Source organism: Clarias gariepinus, chromosome 8 (assembly GCF_024256425.1).
Source record: "Clarias gariepinus isolate MV-2021 ecotype Netherlands chromosome 8, CGAR_prim_01v2, whole genome shotgun sequence".
Taxonomy (NCBI): Eukaryota; Metazoa; Chordata; class Actinopteri; order Siluriformes; family Clariidae; genus Clarias; species Clarias gariepinus.
The window spans coordinates 237,555-258,046 of NC_071107.1; the positions used below are offsets into that span (position 1 = coordinate 237,555).

General features: G+C 38.9%; 1 protein-coding gene across 1 annotated transcript in view; it reads right to left on the reverse strand.

Moving 5' to 3' along the window:
* Positions 1-20,492, reverse strand: part of tbck (TBC1 domain containing kinase) — an 82,037-nt gene that overhangs the window by 22,517 nt on the left and 39,028 nt on the right. The window contains exons 21-22 of the mRNA XM_053502864.1: positions 16,594-16,630; positions 11,745-11,906 (exon numbers count right to left, since the gene is read on the reverse strand). Of these exons, the coding sequence (XP_053358839.1) occupies positions 11,745-11,906; positions 16,594-16,630 (199 nt within the window). The remainder of the gene's footprint in view (positions 1-11,744; positions 11,907-16,593; positions 16,631-20,492) is intronic.

Genomic DNA, 20,492 nt, shown 5'->3' on the forward strand with positions numbered 1-20,492 from the left:
CTTTGTAGGAGCGCTCTCGAGCATGAGTACAAAAAAACTTATCTTACCCAAGAGAAAATAAAAAAGCATTGGTGAATCCCAGGGACGAGTGGGTACGAACAAGATCCTGGACACGACCACATATAAGAGAAAACTTGTTCATATATTGTATTCGTATATCTGAGGCTCAGGGTGTTCGGAAAATCACCATGTGTGGGGGGAAATTAGCGCTTTTTAGCAAAAAAAAAAAAAAAAAAAAAAGAAAAGCTTTTCGTGAACACAAATCATTATTTCTCCCACTCATGATGAACTTCTGTTAACACATCTGGTGTTATGCACGTACAGTAAATGCCTCTCTTTGTGCTCAATCCACTGCCGTCATGATATGAAATTGTGCATTCTTTAAGATTGTCTAAAATATATATCTAATATAAGCTAAATATGAATATTTTTGCTACAAAGTCCTAATTTTCCCAACATTTGGAGAAGTGTGACACTCTCTGGATTTTCCTCAAAGTGCATAATCTGTTAAAACAGACTCTGCACTCCTCACCATTGGCCCTACTCATCCTCAACACTTTTACTGGAATAGCCTCTTCATCCTCTTCTTATCCAGGGCATGTTCAGCACAATTACAAAAACTGCATAAAATTAAATTAATATGTTCACAAAGAAAGAGTATTGATATCAAGATCCCCACTGCTGCATTGTACCAAACTCTACAGGCCGTCACACATTCCAGTGAACAAAAACACTACCGTTTTTCATCAATTGAGACTAAAACAATGGCAAATACTCAGTAAGTATAATTTTTTTTGTGTGTGCGCGCAGCAGAAATATGCAAATTGCGCGGAAGGTAAATTTGCAGAGCTCTTGTGTGGGTGGCTTAAACGGAGTGTGAGAGAGAATGGCTGTGGGAGATTTCAATTAAATTCAGTTCATTTGTATAGCACTTAATGATAGACTCTTTCACAAAGCAGCTTCACAGAAGACCAGATGTCATGCATATAATTACATAATTAGTACAACTAACAGCAACCGACTAAAAATGCTAATCAGTGAATAAGCTTTAACTGACTGGCTAACTATTCCAGAGACATGCTATTGTATATCAGCGTACAGGAACAACGCACTATAATGTTATGACATTCAAATTACTGTATCTTTAGCAGTATTAATACAAATTATTACCAATAATGGCTTTCAATCATTCTATTTAAAAAAAAAAAAGTAAATTAGAGAAATAAACTAGTTTAACAGTAGTACAATAGTACAGAATTACACCAGGATACACAAACTACAAAATCCATCTGTGCCAAAGAGCGCTGCGCATTAAAATGTATGAACGGCGAGGGGTTAGTCATCAAACGTTACAATTTGCACAAATTTAACACAGAATCATGTTGCGTGCCAGTGCTCTCTCTCAGCCCGACTGCTTACTGGTGTAAATGCCTCGTGTCTGCGCTCCTACTGTGCTACCTACTTCTAAGTCTCGTGTGTGTTAGAGGAGAACCTGCTGTCAGGAAGTTAAAAAGAAACGATGCAGACGGTCGAACAAAAGAAAACAGTTGCGGCTTTAAATGGTTACACAATCAAAGAAATCTAACTTCCCGTAAAAAAAGCGGTAGCTGGGGTGTAATTACTATTGGCAAGCTCTGAGACTTGGCCTGGAGCTGATGAGATTTCTCTGGCAGTGTCGGACGAACAGGACGCCACCTGGCTTTGTGTGAACACCCGTGTGGTTCTGTTCTCCACTGTGTGCAAAACCTCTCATTTTTACATGTTAAGGGTAAAAAGGGTCTCCTGTGAAAAAATAGACATCATTGTCATATATATATAAAATACATTGTCATTGTATATATACCGGAGGTGAGTTTTTAAAGTGAAATCTTGTATTGTGAAACACATGTTCCCATAGGAAATAATGGACATACAGATAATCCGTTCCAGTCACCCAAAAATATTACCAATATTACCAATTTCCAACACTTTAATCATATTTCTGCATATAAAAGCAATCAAATCTTTTAGAAAAGACGTGTAAATAAAGTAAAATATGAACTAAATAGATATTAAACATCACTTAACCTTAATTTATGATTCCTCTCGGCACCGACTGCTTTAAAAACCAAACTGAAAGCGGATCCTTTTTCTTTTTGCTACCGTCCTAGATAACATTTATGGTGCTACTAAATCTTGCACAAAAGGCAAAAAAAAAAAGTGAAATCTATTTACAAAAAAAGTTTTGAACAGCTATCAAAAGTACGCACAACCCGCTCAGACTCTCGCATGGCAAAAACTTAGCAAGACATTTGTCTCTGCATTCAAGTTCGTCTTGGTATATATAAGTATACATGTACGTCACTCTGGATAAGACCATCTGCCAAATGTCTAAAGGTTCTGGAACAGTGTCGTGTCGATGATGAAACTGTGTCTCATGAAGACCTTCCCAGGAAAACAAGACCAAAACTGAGCTCTGCTGCAGAGGAGAAGTTCATTTAGAGTCACCAGCCTCAGAAATCACCAATTAACAACCAGCACCTCAAGTTAGAGCCGTTATGAAGCTTTACAGAGCAGAAGGAGCAGATAAACATCTCTATCAACTGTTCAGAGGAGATTATTGTGTGTTTTGGAGAAACGCCTTCAGTGTTGTTTTAGAAATAAAAATCAGGAGCGACCATGGAGTTAGGAGGGGTGTACAAACTTTTGACTGGTAGTGTGTTTTTTGACTGGTATATGTATTTAGTGCAGGTAGTCATGGGGTTTGTACTGCTGTCTATAAGGGATGTTAAACTGGTTAAACAGTAGATAAAGTTCCTACTATGGTAACCAAAAACTACCAAAACAACCGACACGTTTATCTTAAAGCATGAAAAGTTTAACTTTTAGCCTTTTTTCAGACTCAGTATTTATAATTTATTATCATTATTGCTCGCGTATCAGCACTGACTAAAGTTTGTTAATTGTCATGGGGAGTTTGAAAAAAATATATAAACCATTAGAATAAATGATCACAAACAATAAAGTATAAAGAATAAAGTTATCTGGAGGTTTGCTGTTATAGAAAAATAATCAAGGACAGGGTGTTTATGATGAGGACTGACTTCAAGGTGGAATTACACTCACACTTTGGTCACAAGATGTGCATAATTTTTATATAACAGCACAGGTTAATAATAAACAGAGTAATTAACAGATTTAAATTTTTTAAGTTAAATTGAACCATTAAAATGCATGAAGATTTATAATTAATTAAACATTGTGATCATTGACATTTACTGCGGTTAAGATTAGATTTCAATCACACACTCATAAGCACGTATTTAAAACATTTACAGAGTCATCTGTTGAATTTTGAGCTTATCTAATGTATTTTTCAGTTTTTTTAGGGTGTTTTCCATTTTAAAATCAAGTAGCAGATCCTCTCCTACCGCAGACCGATTACGATGAAACAAAGCCTGTGTGTTACCTAAAGCTCAGCTAAATACACCTGTGATCCATTCAGTAGTTTTTAACGTGATGCGTGCACAAAATTATTAGGCTGTTGTGACAAAATATTGGTTTCACTTTGATGAAAATTAAATTAATCAACAAGGTGTCCTAAAACTCAGCTGTAATATGTTTAAGATGTGATGCAAAAGCTGATGAAGATTTTTCTATTCAGCTTTATGTGTATAACTTTTTAAGGATAAAGACACGGTCATTATGCTACCTAACAGAAATGAGGGGAGGTCTTTAAATACCCAGGAGCAACAGGGAAAGGGCAAACTGTCCTGAGAATTAAAAACTGAGAGAGAAATCGTCTTAAACACAGGTGTTATACTCAAATTGCACCCTTTCGTCAATGCATAATTTCATGTGACATGCTGGACTTTTACCTAATAATTGCTGTAATTATACAGACCTTTGCTGTACTCAGTATCTCAGGAATCTTATTCACTATTCTGTATACTCATACTGAACATCCTTTCAACACACTGCAGTATTCACGTTCAGCCTTTTAGGTTGGCGTACTGTATTTACAACGACGTTGAAATGTCTGGTGTCTTTAAGACTTTCCCTTATAAATTATTTTATTTATTTATTATGTGTACTGTTTATTATTTTAATATCACTGAGTAGCACATCTCTCATGCGATTATAATCTGGCCTTTCATTGCTTTACGGAACATCCTCACTGGTACTGTTTGGATATGAATTCACTTTCAATGAGATTTTATATAGAGCTCGGAGAACTTCAGAGGAGCCATTAATACATGGCCTGCCCTTGTGCGTGGGCTATAGAGGTGAAAATGGGCGTCACGCTGAGCTGCAGAGCCTGAAGCAGGAACTGGGAGAGAGGAGCCACCAAAGACCCCAAGATGAGGAACTGCTTAGTGCCCTTAAAGAGCAAGTGAGATATTCAACCTTATACACAGCCTTAGCGTACTCTATACTGTACATTATGTTTTTTTTCTGCTGGGGGTAACACACCAGCAGATCTTATTTCAATAAAATAAAATAACATAAATCTGCATGTTAAAAACGCATGTCAAGCTGAAGATCAAACCTGATGTTTCCTGGAACACGGATCTAAGACCTAAGAAAGATATATTCCATTCCATTCCATTCCGTGAGTCCAGAATGTGAATTGTGTATCCATCCTACCTCCAGGTGTTGAGGGGTTTGTGCGTGATGGAATCTCAGGCAAATGAAAGAAAGAAACATTTGGGTAAAAATCTAAAACTACAGACCATAATAATGACTGGCAAAAACATGGCATCGAACAAATAGCACGGCTCTCATGCTTAAAACAAATCATTTTGTTTCTCCATTCACAGGCAGATGATCACTGTAGCGTTTACACAGAAGCTCACACAGTCGAGTGCAAAAGTTTGAATCCCCTCTAAATAAAAAAGAAGAGGGAAATGAAAAGGATTTAGATTCAGTTTCGACAAAAACTCCTGTTCTTCCATGTATCGAGTACGGAGGCCAAGATCTGAGAAAGATCCACAAAAGCTTGATTTTAATAATTTTTTTTATTTCCTCCTAAAGCACTGGAGACCAGGAGTACTGAATTAAAACTTAAGAAGATCCGGTCAATAAAATCATCTTCAAGCCGAATTTCATGTTTGTGTTCGGATTCAGGTCTTTAAATACGCAGTCATTGTAAGTCTAGAAAAAATAAGTAGTTTTAAATTCTATATATAGATGATTTTTGATGTTGTGTATATTTCCTCGTATTTATTGTAATACAAACAACGAAAATCTTTAATCTTTAGTGAGTCTTTATTTGGACGCTGCTGGACTGTACATGAATGTGAGAGGTTTCTGGTTCCTCTGTCACACCGGGCTCTCAGTTCAGGTATCGTACACGCCCTCACCTGCGGATTGCTCCAGGTAACGACCCTTTTGCTCTAACGACCCTTTGTTTTATCTCATAGCGCCGCTTCACATTACTGCTTTTTATTAGTGAAGGGGGGGGGTTGAACTGGCTTGATTTATTAGAACAGATGGGAAACTTTAACCTCAGAGCTGGAAAGAAATACTTCTTATTTTTCTTCTTCGGTTATATGTCTGGCAAGTTGAAAACTTCACAATGCAAATAATCACTTTGCGTGTATTAAAAGACTTTCAAAAATATTCAGATTACATGCTTTGATACATATGTGATAAACTGGAATCTCTAATCAGAACCGTTTCAATCAGACTGTAGAAATATCGTCCATGTAAACACATCTACTGATATTATGTCTTGGTGTTTTTGTTTAAAGGACTAAAACAATTATAATTAAAGTCTATTTTTTGGCTACTGATGTTGTAGTTAGGGTTTGTTTCAGGATCAAGCATCAAAGCAATAATTAGCTACAGTAGTTCCTCACAAAGATGGAGAAAAATAGAGAAATGTGTGTGTGTGTGTGTGTGTGTGTGTGTGTGGCTGAGAGGGATAAAGTGTGGCGTACACAACCACCGTCCAGGCATTTTTTACCTTTATAAGGAGCGCTCTCCCTCGCAATCTCGCTGAACTTTGCCAGTAAAAATAACACAAATACTTTTTTTTGCCAGACATCAGCTTTAACGCAGCGCCGCCGCTTGGAACCCAGACAACATGTGAACATCTGCTCAAAACCCTTAAAAATGTTCATGTGCCTCGACCCCTGTGTGAAAGATAGAGTTGGAGAAGAGGTCAGGAAGACGTGCTTAAACAGAAAGCTATGGAAACAGTTGGGACTACCTTAGAAAAGTGCTCTAAACATCTCAGACTTCAGCACTGTTGGGGTTCCATCATCAGTGGGGGATCAGTTCATCACAAACAACACAAAGACCTTTACAGTTTACTGTAACCATTTTCCCTTTGATTTTAATAACTTAATCATTAACATCATTCAATCATTAACACGCTTATGGTTCTGTCTTTGTTTAAAGTTTAAATCCAGAACCCACAGACTGTATAAGAACTGGCCACACCCTCAGTGACGTCATCCAGAGGGTTTCTGAAGCTCAGCTGTACGAGCTCTGGTCGTTCCCATCGCGACTCCTCCTAAACCCCGGCTCATCCATAAACAGGTAAATAGGTGGAACAAACGTATCCCGGGTGTTGTGTAGGACCCACCTAGTGGACATCTGATGAACTGCATTTTTCGGCTTTATTTTTTAGAACTGAATGCAGAACCTTACAGCAGATGGTTCCTATTAAGGCTTCAATTAGAACCCATTAGAACCCTACTCTTCGTTTGGGTGAAGAACCTTCCAGCACATTACTAAAACCCAGAAGGATATGCTGAACTACGAGCACACCAGCGATTTAGAGAACATGCAAACTTCACACACAGACCTGAGGCAAGATTCGATCCCCCAACACAGGAGGTGGGAGGTCAAGGTGCTAACCACTTCACTTTAAGTGTACTTCACATACACAAAATTCATATTCAAATACTGTCGCCGGTTTCCAAGCTTCATAGACCTGACTCTTTTTTATAATGTTTTTTATGAAACAGAAATGTAAAAAATTTCTAACTTTACTGTTTATGAACTGTGTTGTGTGTGCTACTGTATATGTTGAGAAAATCACTCAAAAAAAAAAATCCATCATTTCCAATCAGGCATCAGCCTTCCATAAAATTAGTTAGGAGTTGAAGTGATCAAGGACGAAGTTGTAGAAAGAATTATTCGGATTCAGAGCATCAGGAGCAAACAAGCTTGTCCTTCAACTCTTGCGCTTAAAATGCTATGCATATTTCCATTTAACGCCGTTAGAAAGAGAAGTGCTGAGAAAATAACACTGCTTCGAGTTTCCGCTGAACGACCTCCATGCTTCACGTTCCCCAAGTTAACAGTACAGAGGATTTCTCAAAGACCAATGAAGACTTTAATAGGAACAGACTGAAGCGTTTTTTTTTTCCTTTTCCCCGACTGACATGTGAGATCTGTAATGAGAGCGTGAACGACGGGCCGCAATCGCAACGATCCACAATCTCATCTGCTGCGTGGCCGCAGTGGAAACGGCCGGAGTGATATATTACTCAATAAATCAGACGCAACAGGAGGATTAGGATCTGTCACTCAACGACTCTGACCACAGCCTTTTTTATTTATTTTTTTTAAGCTGCTTCTCCCTCAAGCTTTCTCAGACAGTTCGAGTTTGTAGCTAAAAGCTTCGATTTTTTTTTCAGTACACAGGAGCAACATTACTGTTTTTCATCCCTCTCTGTCTCGCGGTTAATCCTCCTACATTAGGTTCAGTCGTCGCTCTTCCCCTCAGCCGCGGCTCTAACAGCATGCTATCGCTGAGTGTTGACAGCCACCTGTGCGCATGAGTGTAAGGATTGCCTGACAAGATAGCTTTCCCAGCATGCACCAGGAGAAGAGGCGAATTCGCCTGGCTCAGAACGAGAGTCATGCGGCTTTCCAGCTGGGGGACGTTTCTTAGGGATGGCACGCTCAGACGCTTTCAGAGTGCTCGAGTGCTGCACGATGGTTCATACAACAGTAATTATAAACAGGTAAATGTGAAAGTGAGTGGACTGTGACCCTTTAAAGCAGTACAAACAGAATAACATTCATAGAAACAAAAAAGGCACTAGTCTAGAACAACTTTAGTGCCGAGAGGGAAAAAGTGTCCTACACATACAGCTCTATGTGCTAGGTTAGCCTTTAGCAGGTAACCGCTACCTGCTAACCTTACTTATTGTAACTTATAAAAACGGCACCCAGAGAAAGGTGGAGTTGAGCACTGACCTGGGGGAGGGTCCGTTATTACTGTATATGAGGTCACAATACGGGAAAAATCTTATTGGCTTGTTTAAAGACAAACAGCAGCGAATGTCACCTAACACACAGTATGAATGCAGATCAATTCCTGCTATCTGTTATCACCCAGATGAGGATGGGTTCCCTGTTGAGTCTGGTTCCTCTCAAGGTTTCTTCCTACTACCATCTTGGGAAGTTTTTCCTTGCCACCGTCCTCCTTAGCTTGCTCACCAGGGACGATCTGATCATTCTGATTCATGTACACTTACATTCCATACAAACTTAAATAATTCATTTGATTGTGTAAAGCTGCTTTGCGACATTGAATTGAATGTTTTTGCTCATGTTTTCTTATGAGAGTTCATGCCGAATGGGGACCCATTTTTAGCCCAAAATTGCTACAAAGTAAATTTTGCGCGATATGTTTATTTTAAACTCTGATAATAAGAAGGTTCTTTGTCTTTGCTAAAGCTTTTTAAGCTGATCTTCTACTGAGCTCAAGTCTGGCCTTTGAATTTTGCCCGAAAGCCACTCCAATGTTTTTTTGTTTGGTCTTGGCCGTATGCTTCAGCTCGCCTCAATCTAAGGTCTTAAAATCTGGAAGGTTAAAGCTAAAGGTGATTGGATGAGATCTTTGCATGTGTGACTTTTTTTTGGCCAGGTAGAGTATATTGTTTTCAATCTTCTTTTATTTATTCCTGTAGAAGAATGGTCATCTCCCACATGTGTACTATTTTTGTGTTACTGTTGCTGTTATAACTACAGGCCCGTTGTGATACTATCCTTTACTAATGGATGGTTGAAATTTTCTTCAGGATCAATAAAGTACAGTAGTACGATCTGCATAAGAATTTTCGCCTTTTGGACTAAAATTTAGCAAGAAATTTGCTTCAGCACGCAAAGGATTTTTTCAACATACGAACCGAGCAGAACCGAACACCGAGTAAGGTGTACGTACATCTGAGAGCCATTTAAAACTGGTTTACGTCAGGGAAAAGCCAAAGGAAGCAAGTTTATATATATATATATATATTAGTGCTGTCAATCGACTAAAAAAAATTAACTAATTAATCGCACAATTTTTTGCAATTAATCGCGATTAATCACAATTAAAAGACTGAAACTTTTTGGATATGTAAATGTAAATAATTAATGTAAACTCAAGACAATAAAACTATTTAAATTCAAATATGATTGTTTATTGGAATTTTTGTTTAACTTGTAACACCGATTTTCTCATGTAAACAACATACCTGCAATAAACCATCAATATTCTCCAAATTAACTGTTGGCTTGAAAGCCATATTTATTACAGAAATAAAAACACAGGTATGTGCCATTTGTGTCATTTGAATTTCAAAACAATCAATGCAATTTACATTGGCGAGGCCCTGTAGAGATTGTTTCGGTGGGGTGTTTTGCTTTTAAGTGATATGTCAAAGACGAATTACTTCTGTGGTATTTAAATTCGGCTTTGCAAAATGTACAGATTACTTTTGTAAAAAATTGCAACCGCGTTAATTGCGTTAAATTTTTTTAATGCGTTAAATATTTCAAATTAATCGCATGCGTTAACGCACTAATTTTGACAGCACTAATATATATATATATATATATATATATTTTTTTTTTTTTTTTTTGTGGGTATTTTTGCATATATTGCGCAAGATTCAGTGAAGACATAGCACCATGGGTCCCAAGATCGTTAGTAAAGACGGTAGCAAGAAAAAAAGGCAGCCGCTTTCGCTTTGGTTTTTAGAGCAGCCGGTGCCGGGTGTCTGTTTATTTCACATTTTCCTTTATTTACATTTCTTTTCTAAATGTTTTAAATGTTTTTATATGAAAAAATATAATTATAGTGTTGGAAATTGGTAATATTGATAATATTTTTGGGTGGCTGGATCAGATTATATGCATTTACAATTTTTCCGCTCGGACAATACAACATTTTACCTTAAGAGCTCGCCTCCAGGACGGATTATACTCTTATGCAGAGGTAATACTGTACAGTAAGTATATTATATTTTGTATGTATGCATCTATCTCTATCTATCTATCTGTCTGTGGTACAGCTTTCCTTCACTGGAGCTTAAAAACCCAAACCTGTTCCAGCATAACAATGCTGTTGTGCACAAACTGAGCTTCATGGACAAATAGTTTTAGGGGGCAGAAGTGGAAGAACTCGAGCGGCCTGCACAGAACCATGACCTAAACCCTACGGAACACCTTTGGGGTAAAGTGGAAGACTGACTGCACCTCCGACCTTCTCACCTGACATCAGTGCCTGAACTTGCTAAGAGTGCAGCCTGAAGAACAACAACAATATATATATTTTTAAAGATATTGTTGAAAATCTGATCTAAGTCTAAACCAAACTTTTTAACATGACATTTCAAACGTTAAAAATAAACCTAAGAACAAAGAAAATCCTGACTTGAAATACCATGATCAAGGTACGTTTTGAATAACTACTAAATCACTATAGAATAAAACAATGATGAGTTCTAATGCAAAGAAGACTCAATGTTATCAACCATTAGGATCATATTATGAAGTCCTGCTTATTACTTACAGATGAATACCTTACAAATAAGCACTTACACCGTCTTAGTAAAGACAATCACAAAATATAGTCGCAAGCATCGATGAACGGGCCCAAGCACCCTGCACCATATGGGCGCACGCATTTAAGTAACTCGGTGTGATGTCATGGCTGACGCATTTGAGATATCAAAAATCCCTCTGCAATTTTGCATCCTCAATGTCTTGAGATCACAAAGGCCTGGTTTGGTGGTGATCATATAAATCCCCTAGGAGGAGTATATCAAAATCCATTGGATGCATTTTGCAAACGACTCAAAATAACTGACTTCCTGTTTAGTGGAGCCGATGACTTGTGAAAGCTGATCAGCTAAATGAGCTCTAAATAAGTATGAATATGTTTTGCATGTATACGTACAAGTGTGTATGATCTATGCAGCAAAATCTTGTGTGACGGCCCCGTGCCACGCCCGACTCTCAGGACTATCATACAAAGATGATGATGTGATGTCACCGTGCATAATAAGTATAAGCAAATAATCTTCACCCACCAAATCATGATCTGCAAAGTGTGTTAGTGAAGTATTTGCAGCCACAGTACTACTGCACACCAAATACAAAATTAATTTCATGTAAAGACTTCAGGATAAAGCTCAGCTCAGGATGTACATTACGAGTACATGGCTGTTTAACGCACACACACACACACCGCAGTATAGATACGGTGAAATGGAATTAATTTGCTGCATTGCATCAGCTCTCCAATGCTTCAAGCTGAGAGCATAAGCGCCAAGTGGTCCAAATTTCTACCAGCTCACACTGCAGGCTGTCCATCACACGCCGGCAGGGGTTTTGAAAAATGCACGACTCTCCGGAACACGGGTGCAGCAGCGCCCCAGGGGATTGAGGTGTATTCGATAGCTTTTGAATATATTAATGCACGAGGTCGTGTGTGAAATGCGCAGCAGCAGTGCAGGGGTGTGTTGTGTTTTTACCAGGCAGGTCAGAGAAGAGCAGGATGCACTCGTTGAAGCCGTTGGCCAGGAGCCGGTCGCGCAGCTGCTGCAGGATGGCCACGCCGATACAGAACGGGAACGAGGAGTTGCCCAAGAGCAGCGTGTCCCACAGGTGGAAGATCTTATGCAGGGGGAAGACGTCTATAAAGCAAACACACACACACACACACACACACACACACACACACACACACACACACACACATAACAAGCAACGTTTAGAGTAAGGAGAATCGAAATCGATTTCATTGATTCATTTACAAGGCTTTGCAGTCGCTCACACTGACACATTAGGAAAATTAAGCAGCAGCAGAAGAAAACTGTTTAATAAATGAAGCGTTCACTTCATTTTAGGTTAATTGTATTACTTCGCATTACGGTCTCCTTAGCTAATATTTTTTCCTGCATTAGTTGACGTGAGCAAGCAGATAACTTTAGTATTAATATAAAAACAAATAAAAGTTCAATGACAAGGCAGTGTGATCCAATCAGACGAGACTATTAACATCACCAAACTCATTGTTTTTCTCTAACAGCACTTCCTTGTAATGTTTCAACCATCTTATATCATAGCAACTCATTTCACAGGTTTTTAAATGGTTATTCATGTAATATTGTGGAATGTTCACCAAACAAACCAGGTCCTGTTATCACTCATATAAGGGGTGTTCAAGTCAAACCGGGACTTTGTATTGCGCAGAATAACAGAAAAGCGAGAGTTATGAGAGTTAGAACTCCCTTTACACTAATGCTACACTAATGCACTTATCCCAGTGTTTCACTAGTGCTTGGACACCATCAAGGTAAAAAGTTCTCTCAGTACGCCGGAGACGTGATCTGATTGTCTGTCTGATTCATGTCTGAAACACCGGCCTCCCAGGAACACATTTAACATGTGAAATTTTCTTGGAGTGAGGGCAGGACGTAGGACGTCGTACGGGGGACGTAGCCGCACATCATTTTCTTTTTCTAACTCATTTTAACACCTTCATCACATCCCAGTTTATCTTGCACGCCCCTCGTACGACACTTAGCACTTGACACAATATAGCAAAAGCTGTTTTATCACCACCAAGCAAGTAAAAAGTCCCAGTCTGACTTGAACGCCTCGTCCTTTAAACAAGTGGAACTTGACACCAATTGTGTCCATCGCCAATAAACCAAGTTCTTCTAGGTCATTTACTAATTTGTTCATTTGTTATATCCTTAAAATATCCCTCAAACAGGATGTAAGCTATCAGGGAAAAGCTTTTAAACATATGAGCTTTTACACATTTGACCTTGCTGTGACCTTGATCCTGATCTTTACATCAATTCCAAAATGGAATCAGTTCATCTATTAGTTAAAAGGATGTTTCCATATAAATCACACAAACATTCAACCACTTAGACAGACAGACAGACGCACAACCTAAAGCATACTGCGCCCCTGCCACACCCATCACTGGAACAGAAATAAACAATAAAAGACAAATATCTTCTACTTATACAATGTTATAGAAACACAGACTCTAATATTATTATCTCCTTGTAATGTTTCTGTTCATTACCACCTGAAAACTACTGAACTGGAAAAACAGTACAACACACACACACACATACACACACACACACACACTCTCTATATATATATATAAAGACTCGGACCATGATCAGTCACTGAGAAGTACACACTCATTCCAGTTCATTCCCAAACCCGATATTTCCAGTGTATAAGCTTGTATTGTTCTGTGGTTTTCTCCGCCCATTTCATGCGCATGAACATCACCATCACCTTCTTCTCTTTCTCACTTCCAATCCTCAAACACCCGTGTTGTTTTGTGAGAGTGTTTGAATTGAATCTCTTCCCTTCATTTCCACCCACCGTATTATGTAAAATCTAATACATTTAATAAGACGATGTTCGGAGATGACGTAATAAACTCTGATAAACAAAAAGCCAGAGTAAGCAGGAAGGAGGCCAGTGTGGTTTTTGTGGTTGGAGTAAACAGGAGCTGAAATAAGCACTTGGAAAATTCCGATCTGCGCTTGGTATCGATGTCACCCCTAACAAATAGTCGCACTCAACTTAAATGATCCAGATGTAAAAGTTAAAAGAAAAACTAAAAACCAGGCTTGTTCTTCCTCTCCTTTTTAGTATGCAATCATTTCCACACGTCCTCTAAGCCGTACAGAAACAGGTGGGAAGCTTACGCTGTGTTCACCTTCTCTCCTTCAAGTACAAAAACATGGCTCCCTTTACTGCAGGTTAGTCTTTTGTTTTATGAGCGGTGTACAGTAAATTTTCATTCTTATAATATCAAACTGTGTAGTCAGTGTGAAAGTTTAACAAGGTGTGTTTGTCGATTTAGCGTTAATATTGTTATACACCAATCAGCTATAACATTAAAAAGATAAAACATTATAGACTTTAGGTTTTGGGGTTCCCCCTGTGTGACCGCAGCAGGTTTGGCCCCTGGGGTCGTGGGGTGTGTTATGGTGTCTGGCTCAGGTGACAGTTGGTGATGGATAATATTTAGTTTATTTCTCATGTTAGTGGTCATGTTAGGGCTGATTGTTATAAAGGTACGTCTCAATTAATTAGATTATCATCAAGAAACGTTTAGTGATTTAGTAATTCAATTCCAAAAGTGAAACCCTTGTAAATATATTATATAGATTGAAGTGTTTATTTCTTTTCATTTTAATGATTATGGCTTACAGATAATAAAAACCTACTAACAGTAGACTGGAATATTTAATATCAAGGAAATTTCACAACAGGACTTATTGTACAGGTGGCAACTGAAATCAAATGATTTAAATGGGGGGGGGTAAATACTATTGGCAACACAGTGTAAGTAACAAGTTTCTGAGTAGGAATTCAGAGTTTAGAAGTATTTTTTTGACTTGATGTTTTCAGTATTCCTCATAATGTCAATATAGTATCTGATTATTTTCTCACAGGGACAAATAATAATAATAATAATAATACTAATAATAATAATAATGACCCAATAAAGCCCTTAAACTAGTGAAATAAACACACGTAGGATTCGGCTATGAGTTCTGGCGTGTATGGAGGCGAAGGAGGATGAGTGGGTTTTTTTCATCAGTAAGAACAGTCTCGGCGTTCTCTCACTGCACAGACTCCAGGTCAAAAGGTCACACGGGCAGGATCTCGCGCCGCCAGCCCAGGGTCAAGTCTGAGCTTTTCTCTTTCTGCTCACGAACAAGGGCTTCGTTTCTCATTTACATCGAGACGGAGAACAGGAGCCGCTCACAGAACCACATCGGAGAAGATTAGATGACATTTGCTTCATTGAATGAGACGTTTGGAAAAATCGATGCGTGGGCTCTAATAGATTCTTCATCATACGATCATGAAGTAATTTGCCCCTTAACAATTATTCTGTATAATTCAGCGCAAATTTCCGCCTAATGAAAACTGCACCTCCTGAAACAATGTGCCATTACGGACCATCAGCTATGATTGTTTCGGAAATTTACGTCGTCATAAACACTTCACGAGAAAAGAGCTCCTCTCCGAGATGTGATTTGCATCGGGGATAGAGAAAGCGTGAACTGTGTTAACCTGAAATTATATTTCTCATCAAACAACTGAGGAAAGTAAAGACCTGAGAAGGCATAATGCAGCGTCTCACATCAGAACACAAACAACAGTTCTGGTTAATCCTCAAATTGAAAAATAGAAAATATTATGCATGTTGTTTCTTAAATACCTAAATGATTAAAATGCAGTAATTCTGCTGCTGTCGAACCCACACCACATATTATTACACTTCTTTACTTCATTCTTACATGTTTATAGTTTAGGATGTATTTTCGTACCGTCTGTAAATCCTGTGTAATGTTTATGTTTTTATTATATTTTGTAACTTTGTAGATATTAATTTACTTTTTTTTTATTTAGATTTTTACTTTAATTGTTTAAAATAGTTTATTTCATCATAGCCGAATGTTTCTCTTTAGGTCACTGGGTTTAAGAATTTCACTGCATATCATACTGTGTGTGGTTGTGTACTGCATGTGATGAATAAAATTTGAACCTAAATAAAAAATAAATAAATAAAAAGCGAAACATTTTAGATTTTACAGTACTATGCAAATCACCCGAGCGCCGCTCATTTCTCGATATTAAATTAAATAAAATGATGTAGATTAAATTTAAAAAGGAGAACAGATGTTTCAAGGTGCTGCAAAGTGCCTGAAGATACAATTTAAAAAAGATGGTTGTTTCTGTAACGGCCTGAGCAGCGACCTCATTTCCCCTCTCGTCTGTTCCGACCCCTCAACATCAGCATCAGCAGATACTAATCACCTCCTGATCATCTCTCATCATCTGCACCTGTTGCTCACTGGCTCAGGACTTAAGTGAGATGTTTTTAATGATTGAATGGTTCATAGGTCACTGTGTGGTTCCTCTGAAACTGCTCATGTACGGGGACTGGAGTGGACATGACAGACCTGGAGATCTATTTCTCATGACCATAAAGAACATCTGGAGCTTTGAAAGCAAAATATGAATAAATGTGATTGGGGGGGGGGGGGGGGGGGGGGTGTCAAGACTTTTGCACAGCACTGTACATGTCGATTCTCACCAACCAAGTGCTCTTGTTCAGCTGTCTGTTTTATATAATGTTCTTTAATACATTTCACACTTAATTCTTAACAAAACTTTTATGGTTGTTGTTGGACATTTTAATGAATATTTTATTTCTCAGCTCTATGATATGAATAAGAACGAACGGCCCGATCCAGTTGTGCGAGCCAAAGCTAATGGCTTTAAGTGCAGTGTGTGAATGCGCCAATATAAAGTCGTACTTACGAGTAAACATCGTCAGGAACCATGGAATCGCGTAAAGCTGTAAAAAAAAAAAAAAAAAAAAAAAAAGAAAGAAAAGAAGGCCTTGGTTAGTTATGTAATATGGAATTCTGCCAACAATAAAAACATACAAAGACATTAACGGTTCTAGTGAACCTGATTCACGCGTAAGTACTCGAGGGGCCTCGTTTACCAAGTGAACAGGATTCATTCATGCATGCGGTGTCTGGGGAAATATGTCTCGTGTTGTGAAAACAGCACAGGATGTCCTTGGCACAGAGCCGCCATCACCAGAATGTCTTCACGGAGTGCTAAGAGCATCGTGAAGGACATTACCCATCATGCACACCATCTGTTTAAGCTCCTCCCATCTGGCAAATCAATCTGCAGACGCACAGACTAAAAAAAACCCCCCCAAAAAACAGAAAAGCTTCTTTCCAATAGCTGTATCACAATAGTAAATAAACTCAGAGATCCAGGATTAAGAATGGCGCCCTATAAAGGATGAAGCCAGAGTGCTACGCATGAGAGGAACGAAGCGGTCAGGATTGTTTGTGTGTAAGAAACCTTCTGTCGCCAAATCTCTTTAAACTAGCGACCTAATTCTATGTTTCTCCAGGCTAAACCGGTTCTCCTCCCTCTTTACACTATAAACCCAGACCCAGAAAAGAGCAAACACTGCTCGCCAGCCCCACTGTGCATAAACAAAGGGCAATAATACCATATAATCCATTCGGTTCGCTTTGCAAACTCCTACTGTAAAATAAAGAGCGATGCGGAATCCTGCAGAACATTTCACGTGTCTCTCTAAGATGATCCAACCCTGAGATGCGAATCAGACCTACAATCTATATACACAACGTACAGCGCAAATATAAATATATGTAAGTAAAACTTGTCCTCTAATTTTGTAATGGAACTGTCAGATGAGCTCACACACCGTAACTCAGCCCTGTACTGCGTTTTAGACGTTTGAGTCTGATATTTGAGTTATTATTAGTCTATAAATGTTCTCATTATTATGACTTAATACTTCAGTGTAAAACATTGAGGGAGCGGTTTATCATTTTATAAATGACTAAAGCCTTGGTGTTGATCCTTACATTTGAGCCTGATCGATAGTTGATGCGATTTCTTAATGTTGATGTTATTGTAATCACTCTGTGATCTCAGCGCTGCAGATAAACACCACCTTCTTACACCGACACTACCGTATTACTTGTGTTTCAAGACGCACATTTCCTTAAAGTGGTCTGTGATGCAAAGTGATAAATGGTGACGGTGAAAGAGGCAGCGATCCAGGAGATAAAATGGCTGGCAACAGTACGTACAGTATGTGGTTTGGAACAGGGACGGAGAAGAATGAGTGTACACTTTCTCTCAAATGTGTTTATTGGAAATGCACCGTATGCAATCTTCTCCAAATTTACAGTACAAGTTAATACTCAAAGTTTTTTTTTTCTTGTTTTATCTTTTACAATTAAAATCCAACTGAAAACTCAACAAAGTCTATCAGATGCATCCTCTGAGACACGCATCCTCTGAGTGGATAGTGCTGCTATCATTGATGAGTGAATCTCCCATGAGATCATGTCTAACCTGCTCCCTAAACTACAGGCTACACCTGACTAGTGCAATTCACACTCACGATTTCCACTAATGCATTTTGTTGCTGTGCTTTAAATTCCAAAAATTTTAGTAAATAATGTAACACTGATCACAGATGAGGAAGGGTTTAAAAAGAAGACCCAATTTACATCATAATTTCAAAGCAAAGCTCTTTGTGGCACCAAAACCAGGTGCCAGTTTCTATTAGAATAATGTTGGGAAGACATCTCAAATGCAGTGCTGGTGACCTCTAAACGTCACCTAAAATATTCAGCCCCCTATGGATCCACTGGTAATCCAACTGGTGAACATGGGTGCAGTTGTGTGTGTTACCTTCTAGCTCTCATTTTTAGTTTTGCTGTCACAGTAAGAAATCCCAAAAGTCCTGGCTTGCCCTTTTTTTTTTAACCAACACCACCACCATACCTAAAAATCTAATGATCTCTCTCTCTCTTAGTAGAGATACAAACCAATCAACCATAACATTAACATTGATTATCAATTAAATGCCAGTCAACTGGTGACAGGATTATGGGTACCCAAGGCTCATTCATGACAGCCGGTCTGGTCAGATCCCACAAAAAAAGGCAACGCTGGTCATGAGAGAAACACACCAGAACACCCCGTGCACTACAGGCCACCGCCACTCATGTGGCCAGCAGGGAACTGACCTGGCCTGCAAATTCCCCAAATTCCAATTCGATCAAACACCCATGTGATGCTCTGGACTAATAAGTGTGATCCATTTGGACCCCATCCCACAACCTGTAGCACACAAAGGAATCACTGCCCAGATCCTGGTGCCAGACACCACCGCGCACCCCCCAGAGGTCGTGTTGGGTCAATCCCCAACACAAGAGGACAGGGCTGCACAGGAGGCACAAGGGAAACCTACAGTGGGTCAAAAAAGTATTCAGTCAGTCACCAATTGTACAAGTTCTCCCACTTATAAAGATGAGAGAGGCCTGTAATTTTCATCATAGGTTTACCTCAACTATAAGAGACTATAAAAATCCAGAAAAGCACATTGTAGGATTTTTAATGAATTAATTGGTAAATTCCTCAGTAAAATAAGTATTTGGCTGCCTACAAACAAGCAAGATTTCTGTCTCTCACAGACCTGTAACTCCTTCTTTAAGAGGCTCCTCTGTCCTCCACTCGTTCTCTGTATTAATAGCATTTGTTATCAGTATAAAAGACACCTGTCCACAACCTCAAACAGTCACACTCCAAACTCCACTATGGCCAAGACCAAAAAGCTGTCAAAGCACACCAGAAACAAAACTGTAGACCTGCACCAGGCTGGGAAGACTAAATCTGGAATAGTAAAGCAGCTTGGTGTGAAGAAATCAACTGTGGGAGCAATTATTAGAAAATAGAAGACATACAAGACAACTGATAATCTCCCTCGATTTGGGGCTCCACGCAAGATCTCACCCCAGTTAGTGACCTGCAAAGAGCTGGGACCAAAGTAACAAAGGCTGCAAATCCTGCAGTGCCAGACGTGTCCCCCTGCTTAAGCCAGTACATGTTCAGGCCCATCTGAAGTTTGCTAGAGAGCATCTGGATAATCCAGAAGAGGACTGGGAAAATATCATATGGTCAGATGAAACCAAAATAGAACATTTTGGTAAAAACTCAACTTGTCATGTTTGGAGGAGAAAGAATGCTGAGTTGCATCCAAAGAACACCATGCCTACTGTGAAGCATGGGGGTGGAAACATCATGGTCTGGGGCTGTTTTTCTGCAAAGGAACCAGGACGACTGATCCGTGTAAAGGAAAGAATGAATCATAAGATTTTCATGTATCGTAAGATTTTGAGTGAAAACCTCCTTCCATCAGCAAGGGCATTAAAGATGAAACATGGCTGGGTCTTTCAGCATGACAATGATCCCAAACACACCGCCTGGGCAACCAAGGAGTGGCTTCATAAGAAGCATTTCAAGGTCCTGGAGTGGGTTCAGGTTTCTCGATGGTTCTTTTTCAGAGCCACTGTACACCTAAAGACTAAGGTTTGTTTTTGTTTATGAACTAAATTCCACTTAACTCAGTATGACTAAACACATCCACTAGATAAATGCTAATGTTAAGCCAAGAATATAAAGTACCTGTGCATGTGTGCATTTATCATCTAGACCGATTAACCTTGCATTACTCTCTATATACGCCTTGGAGCGATTCAATACAAATTACACAAATTATATTATATTGTTATTATCATTAGAGAACTCTCAGGACTTCTGGAGATGAAGGCGGTGAAAATATGTGCAGCACATTACTGTTCTTTGGATCA